The sequence below is a fragment of the Limulus polyphemus genome, unplaced genomic scaffold, assembly GCF_000517525.1.
Source record: "Limulus polyphemus unplaced genomic scaffold, Limulus_polyphemus-2.1.2 Scaffold1063, whole genome shotgun sequence".
Taxonomy (NCBI): Eukaryota; Metazoa; Arthropoda; class Merostomata; order Xiphosura; family Limulidae; genus Limulus; species Limulus polyphemus.
The window spans coordinates 248,914-257,639 of NW_013666673.1; the positions used below are offsets into that span (position 1 = coordinate 248,914).

At 33.1% G+C, this 8,726-nt stretch overlaps 1 protein-coding gene across 7 annotated transcripts in view; it reads right to left on the minus strand.

The window, feature by feature from the left end:
- The window catches only part of LOC106461945, a 101,144-nt gene extending 94,908 nt beyond the window's left edge, over positions 1 to 6,236 (minus strand). For 4 of the 7 annotated variants that reach the window (XR_002611112.1, XR_002611113.1, XR_002611114.1 and 1 more), the window contains exons 1-2: positions 5,768 to 6,208; positions 2,521 to 2,664 (exon numbers count right to left, since the gene is read on the minus strand). Coding sequence is in view for 3 of the 7 variants with exons in the window: in XM_022389048.1 (XP_022244756.1) it covers positions 2,521 to 2,664; positions 5,768 to 5,933 (310 nt within the window). In the remaining 4 variants the exon portion in view is untranslated. Of the gene's footprint in view, positions 1 to 2,520; positions 2,665 to 5,767 lie in introns of all 7 variants that reach the window. The other 3 variants (XR_002611115.1, XM_022389047.1, XM_022389049.1) reach the window with 3 other exon arrangements.
- Between the last annotated feature and the right edge of the window lie 2,490 nt (positions 6,237 to 8,726).

Below are 8,726 nucleotides of genomic sequence, written 5' to 3' on the forward strand. Positions count from 1 at the left end.
AAAATAATATATATATATATATATATATATATATATATAAGATAAGGTAAATTACCCAGTCAGAATCAGAAGAAAGAGCTATATCCGAATCTAAGTTTCAAATGGACAGCAACTGCCTGTTGTAGAAACCTACAAATGTAGAGGACGACGTTTTGAAAGGCTTCCGCTTTTCGTCTTCAGGTCAGTGTGTGTGTGTGTGGTGTAGTTTGGTCTTTATAGTGTTCTAGTGGATTGTGGAGAGCGTGTTATGATTGGTTGGTTAAAACACGTTTCGAATTGGAGGAGAGACTTCCTGTAGCCTCAACCAATGGTAGCCACAGTTCACTCACCTCTAATCCCAAATCTGTGTTTAGTGAAGAGTATAACATCTTATCTGCTCAAAGTTGGCAAATTGTAGTGCAAATCTGTGGGCCATCAAACTTGGGGCAAGGGCCGAAGAAGGTCAGTTCATAGAACGATCAATCTCCCAATTTAGTAAAGCTGAAAATCATCCTGCAGAGTACCATGACCTGAAGCCTGTGTAAAGTACTAATAATGGAACAGATAACCTCCGAAGTGGTAATGGAAAATTCATAATGCAAAATGAATAACCAAATACAACTGTGTTGGTAGAAACAATAAACATTTTTTGGAATGAAGTAATAAGTTCCATAACCGGGTAAAAATATAAAATAATTCCACTTCAGAATAATGCATAAGTCACAAATATCACTATTGTACAATAAAGAGTAAAGTTGTTGAAAGAAATTAATAAATAGATACAGAAAAATATTAAAATAAAACACCTGAAGAGTTGTTCAGGTACTTGCCATGGGATCACCACTCTCTTCAATCTTAACAGACATTTTCATGGAATACTTTGAAGAAAGAGCCCTCTCATCCACACATATATGTACAGAAATTTACATTGTGTTAATGTAAAACAATATTTTAATTTTTCTTGTCTTCCAAAATTTGTCTGTGTCGATGATTCTAGCTTTTTCCTAGTTTATGTTGTGTCCAGTTGACATGGCGTTTTCTGCAATGGCCAAATTTTGTGTTTTCATGAGTCTTGTGCTGTCTTTGTTCCTTTATTCTTGTCCCGAGTCTTCTTCTTTATTTTTCTTTTCTGTTGTGGTCTTCTTCAGGGAGTTCTTGATGAAGGAAGAGGTGTAACCATTTAAAACAATGCATGATGTTTTGGCATTCTGTTTCAATGGATGTGTTATTGCAAATGTTTTCTGCTCTCTTGTTTAGGCACTGGATTATACCACTTTTATCCAGTTTGGATGATAGGACTGGAAGTGTAGGTATCTGTTCGTGTGGGTGGGTTTTCTGTATACAGTTGTGGTGATTTTTCCCTCTTGTCTGTTGATCAGTATGTCAAGAAATGATAAGCTATTTTGTTCCTCTATTTCCATGGGGAAGTGAATATTCTTGTCTATGGAATTAAGGTGTTGTAAGAAGGCTGTTAGGCTTTCATGACTGTGGGGCCAGATAACGAAAGTGTCGTTAACATAACGTCTGTAGAAATTTGGTTTTATATGTGTGGATGAAAGGGCTCTTTCTTCAAAGTCTTTCTTTCGTATCACCAGACAATGACTACTGAATGACAACTCTATACCACATAGAACCAACATGAAGATAGATGGCATCATGGAACTAATGACTACTTGCCTACAATCAACTTATTTCCAATACAACGAGGAATTCTACGAACAAACAGATGGTCTAGCCATGGGATCACCACTCTCTTCAATCTTAACAGACATTTTCATGGAATACTTTGAAGAAAGAGCCCTCTCATCCACACATATAAAACCAAGTTTCTACAGACATTATGTTGATGACACATTGCTTTTATGTCATGTTGCTTAGCAACAAAAGAATACTGTTGTTAGTCTATGTGCTGAAAGTATAAAATGAAATGTATAGACAACAAAACTGGATAACTTAGAGTCTCTGTTTATTAAAGAGGTATGTTTTTTATTAAAACATTGTTGATATAACAGAAAATAGCTTAATTCAGTAACAATTTAAGTTTGAAATTAAATTGATATTTTTTACTTTCATGATAAGTTTTATGCATTTGGCTCTAGGCTAGGTGATCTCACACCATGTCTTTACTTTAGGCTTATTATACCAACACTCACTATACTTATAAGGTTTCACGGCATCCCACTCTCACAGCCCTCTTGCACCTCTGTCACTAAGATCATAATAGGCAGACAGTAATTGAACTATTCTATCTGAATAAATGGATTTTGTCTTTTATGATGACTCCTATTTTGAGAAATCAAACACGACATGACACACACTGGCTTTTATATAAGTTAGATCTCAAGACAAGGTATCTGTTAATATTGAAATAAGCCTGTTGTCAACTTACTTGTACTAGTCAAGTATATTTCACAGAATGCTAGACTAGAAAGTAAAAACTAACATATTATACTGATTTGTATCAGACCAATACTTATAATTAAGAACAAAAGCAATAAATAAAATAATAAAATTCACAACTTAATTACAATGAAGACTAACCTTTAACACACTTATAGCTTGAACTTAACATAAATGTTCCTCTTTCACATTCACATTTATTACCAAAAGGGTTGCACCAGACATAGCCTTTCAGATGAGTACAATCATGTTGTGAGCTACACTGATGATGAACCTCCAACGATGCTGAAATAGTTAAATTTAATGTGATAAAGATAATTTTAAATTATATTATTGCTATCTATCTACAATTTAATGCCATGAAACAGTAATACCATATTCATTGACTTCCAGATTTTTAAAAACACACAGTATTATGTACACCACTAAAAACATTCTGATTAGATCTTTTAAGTTTCATTTTCAATGACAGAAATCAGTCCTGCTAATTAACAAATAATATGTTCTTCACTTGAATGAGTGATTTCACAAGAATCCAGCAAAAGAAATCAGTCCTGCTAATTAAAATAAAGTAGAGCAAAATACCACAAACTGACCACAAAGTATCAAAATTAATGTGCAATAAGGTCAGATATTCTTGGCCACAACTATATTGTAATTTTACTTGCAGAAACTGTAAAAAAGGATCATTAGAACAAATATTAAGCAGTTTTTATCTATTAATCACAGCATTTTTTCATTAAGTTTTTGCTAATATTTTGTATTATCCAATAAGTTTATTACGTTTATTTTCATTACCTGTATATAAAAATTTATTAATAATATTACCTTTTCTTATTCCCACTTTAAAAAGTTTTCTTACTTCACTACAAGGCAAATAAAGTGTTTTGTGCCTTATTTATTTAGCTTATTGTTTAGTTTGTGGTACTTTGAGATTATTATGGTTATTTTGGGGAACATTGTAGTAATTAGCAGGGCCTAAACAAATCTTTATTTCTGCTAAAACTGCCAGTAAAGCTATTTTTCCCTTATTACTACAATAATCTCAATTTTCACTTTTCATCACTAATTACACTACTACATTAATACTATCAAAAAAATATTGTAAGGTACTATAAGAAATTAGGCATTTAAATGTTGAATGAATGGAAAGAGTTCTCATTTTAATAAATGAATATTACAAATGAATGGATCTAACTCTAACTTAACTAAAGTTGTATCCACAAAATTAGTAATTATATAATCATTCACACTTAACATCAGGTTAAAGCTATCATTAGTAACAGTTTCCAGTGTACACCCAAAACTTATATACATACATACACCACTGATATGTCTGTTTTCAGAAATTTTGTGCACAATAACAGAACATTTATTACATGTGCAAATGATATATTTAAGTAGAATATATTGTAAAATGTCATACTGTTGCAGGGGAAATAAATCATTTATATCTAGGCATAACATCTCAGTGTATTAAGGATTCAAACAAATTCTGTGTATGTGTTTATAATATGCAAACCACTGCAATGATTGATACTAATGCTAGTGTCTACAGTTAAAAACGCTCTGGGGAGTGACAGAGGGAGGGAAGTTGGCACTTGTATCCGCCCTCCCCCCAGCAGCACTTCTTTCTTCCTCTTTCTAAATGTCCAATTATAAATGGTTAATTGCTAGACGAATTGTAACTGAACCTGACATATACTCTCAGGTCCTTTTGGAGAGTGACACTGGGGGATAGAATTCTAATCTGACCCTCCTATATCACTCCTAGGAACCCTAAATCTTTCCTTAAACAGATACATCAGCTAGCAGATAATACATATTAAAACATTCATTATTACTGCTACTACACAGGAAACGTGTGGAAACTGCTACAAATCAACATATTTTTGCATACTCACGGAAACTGTCAAATGGTAAAGTTAAAGTTCATTAGATTGGGAAGCAAGTAGTTAACAGTACAATTAGCAGACAGCTCTCATAGGAACTACCAATAACTATATTTATGGTATACATAGATAACAGCAACAAACTACAACTATTCATATTTTTAATAACACCAAAGATGTTAAGCCAAATCCAAAATAAAAGAAAAAACAAAACATGTTTTTGGGTATGATAAGTTAATAAATTAAGGAGCAATATGTGTTACAAAAAAGAAGTGTGAAAGAGCTCCATATGGTGAAGAGATCTCTTTCAAGAAACTTCTATATATACTGTTACTGTGTGACAGAATGAATCCCCCATTTAGTGTTCAGAAATAGACTGCTGATCTATGCACAAAATTATTATTCTATTTGTACCTGTAGAATTTAAATACATTGGAACCAGTGTTACTGGGTTAGAGGGGTATAAATCTCTGAATTTTGCAGTAATTTCATACTGATCACTGTAAAACATACCCATAGCTTCACAAGTTTCCAAATATATACATATATATAGTTAGATAGATAAAGACAGTAGACATCAGACTTAAGAATGGATAACCTCCTTTCACAAGTAATAGTAAATTGCACCATAACCAAGATACACAATGACAGGACACAAAATTTCAATGGAGAATTGTTATACAAGTAAATGCACATATCAGAACAAAATAAGTAACATAAATCTCTAACTCTATTATATGTAAGTTTATTCTTATAGAAAATCACACTTTCATAGGGTACTATACATGTAGTATGCCAATAATGTGGTTTAGTACCAATAACATATACTTTAAATTTTTTAACACCAATTTTTTACATTCAGAAAAAATTAGGACACAAGTTTAATGACAATAATATCACTTAATTAAAATTCATAACTAGCAACAAATGTGGACATTACTGACAACTAAATTTTTAATATTGTTTGTCTTTCATACAGTAACTTCCAATCAAACTCAAAGAAAGCTATGTACTTAAGGTAAAACTCAAAATCAACTACCCATCAGTAAAAATTTTGTTCTTAAAATATAAAAGCAGTACCTGAACTGATCACAGCTGGATTATTCTCATTTATCTTACTGCACAAAGAAACTGAATAGCAATTACCATAAATTAACTAGCACTTTCAAACAGTCTTACACTGAATATTTAAAATACCATTAACAATGACACATACAGTACACAGAGTTTGTTGTGTTTACACCAACCATCTACTTGACACCAGTGTAAACACTGTTTATCAACTCTGCAAGATGTGGATGACTTACGTGAATGCAACTTGCAAGATACACTGGGCATAACGTTAACAGCCATAAGCTTTACAAATTACACATAATGACATATTAACTCACTGTTCACTGTACCTGTTATACTATATCCTGTACTATAGCATTTTTAAGGTAATGACTGTGATTATTACACTAAATGTAATAGTATTTTTCCAAGGTCATACTTACCTGTATAATTGATTACTAATGGAATGCTACCACATATTTTAACACCAGTCTCAGTACTCAATAACGTTAAGCCTAATGTTAGACATACAAAAACGAACTTCGAAAAAAAGTTGAACACTGATGGCATCCAAACGTTCATACAATGCACCTTTCGTAGTTTCTGCATTAAAGCAGGTTTTTATATTAAAAAAAAACAACACGAAAACTATTATTAGTACTAGTAGGACTAATATTATTGGTCTATGTAATTAACCCTTCACTATTCTTAAAAGTACAGATTGGTTCCACCTCAACATCATAAATTATATTAACTTTACAATAATCACATTTTATAACTAACGTTAATACCAACGTCAACAACGATTTGACCTCTCGAAACGACTAACATAGAAAAAAAAAAAGATTATTTTTACATAACTTAGTTCGACAGTATTTTATTGTTTACTACCACCAGTATACGTATCTCGAACTATAAATTACAATATTCAACATAACACACCCTAGAGACCCGTAATCCAACAATTAACATTCACACAATTTTTTATTTCATGGAATAACGTTAAATCAAATACAAAGCATAAGATTTCAAACAAAATAATAAACTCGTTGGTTGAGATTTTTAAGACCATAAAATTATTTATCTTATTACTTACTAATAAAGTTTTGTTTTAACAGTACGTTTACTGATTTTAATGGAAAAAAAAAGTTTACCAAATTAGAAAAATACACGCAAAATAAAAATTGAAGTGCTTTGTCATAAACGGAACTGGTACAGTGGCTTAATATGTTTATGTAATAATTTTACACAACATTCTATTAATTCTATAGTAATTAATAACTGTCTGATTTCACCTTTCCATAATTAGAATAGAAATATATTTCTTCAGATATTCATTTATATTCAGGATTGCTTTTATCACCTTTTTTTCCCCCAGAAATTCTGCTCTTAATAATTGGAATCCTTGTAAGCAGTTTAAAGGTAATAGCTAAATTTCTTTTATTATTGTCTAAAGCGAAGATTATATACTACAGTGGTAATTTCATAGAGTTTATACCACCCATAGCCAGGTGTTTATGTTGCCTCTAACTAGTACAGATTGGGTCGTAACCAAGCTCAGGTTTGTTCACGCTGAATGAGCTGGTAGCTCATCTTCTTTCCCTTGAATTTGTAATGAGAACCACCAACTAGGATGCTGCACAAGGACTTTGGTCTCATTTAGAAATGTTGCATATACACAATAATTTCTTGTTTTAAGTCATGCAAGTTTCACCCTTTCATATATAATAAAAACGTATACTTATTTGTGTATATTCTGGTTTGTTTGTATTTTTTCAAATTGTCATGCAGGTTCCTTATAGTTAGTGGTGTACTTATAAGGTGAATGTGAAAAATTGTAAACTTATGTTAATCTATCAGATTAAAGAACGGTTGCATACCACATCCATCCGAATCGTGGTAGTTATTGTGTTAAAATATTGTTACGTCTCTGGTCGTTTGTTAATTTCCGGTATAAATTCTTAACGAGGAACTTCAGCGATACAAGTCCTTTCTTAAATAAAACTAGTTTATTCTTTCTCAATACAACTTTGCAATACACATAATTTCTACAGTCACTTTAACTTAAACACACGCTATAATTCACAACGATTCACGCACTTTAATCACGGTCACTACCGCTCGCTTGACTCAATTATCTGCCTCTATATCTATCTATCTGTAATTATATCTCCGCTTTATTTGCCGGACTTCTAAACTAAAATAGAGGGCGCCTGGAAAAGACTAGAATTGCCAAGAAAAGTCATGATCCTTCTAGAAACTCATAACGTGTTACCCGAGTCACGTGACTTCCGCTGTCATAACAATATCTTTCAGGCCCCAAGGGGGTCTGATCATGAAAGCTAACCAGGGGCAGTCAGAAACTTCTGTTTCTCTTCACCCCACTTCATGATTTAGGATTATATGGCACGTTAATATGAAGGATTTTGAACTAACAAGGGTGGAGTTTTTTTTATTAGAAACATAAATGTTTGATGCTATATTATTATGGCGAAGCATCTCAAGACGCCAGGAGAAGCCGTGTTTGTGGAGATCTGGAAATACGGTGACAGTAGGAGAGTTGTGAGCTTCCTGTTGATAGCTGCTGCTTCTTGAGATTGTTGAATACAGGATTGAGGATGTATGTCGATGAATGACAAATGACCAAGGCTGTTCCAAAATTCAAAAGTTGCAAGTATAAACATATGACTGATTTAATCAATTTAATTTGCTGTTTAAATAAATTAAATAAATTGATTTAAACATCATGAATTATTGTTTAACAAAATCAAGAAATTTGTTTTTGGTTTAAGCATGCTAAGATGCAGTCCTTTTTAGGGCTGGGATTTATAGATTCAAACCTAGTTAGATAATTTTGCTGTAGGAGGAAATGGGAGTACCCCCAGAAACCCCACTTTCACGGCCAGTGAGCCTAATAAAATTGCCCTGACCATGCCGGGAAGAAGCTGTAGAAGAAAATCATAGGTTAGTATTCATGGTAAGATACTTTTAATAATAATTAATGAGGGATAAAAAAAGCTGGATGGTTGATAGGTCGATGTTAGGATAGATAGGTCCTGGTTGTTGTCGGAGTTGGGTTCACTTGAGCTGGGGTGGATCAGGTGAAGGAATGGCTACTTTAGTAGGGCGATATTTCATGGTTCAGTAGGGGCTTCAGACTGTTGAGCTTTGGGAGTCTGATGCTTCTTGGAGGATCAGGTTGATCTTTGGAAGTCTTTGTCGGGTTGGCCCTCAGTCTGGATGCGTCTGTCTTCTCTGGTGATCCGTGTCTGTGTTTCTTGGCTGATTAGTTGAGGGCTGTCTGTGGCAGTGGATGCGTTGCACTTGGTGATCTGGGGTTTTGTAGTCAGGGTCTGTTGTTAGGTCTTCATGAGTATAATTGTCCGTGTGTTCTTTTAAGTG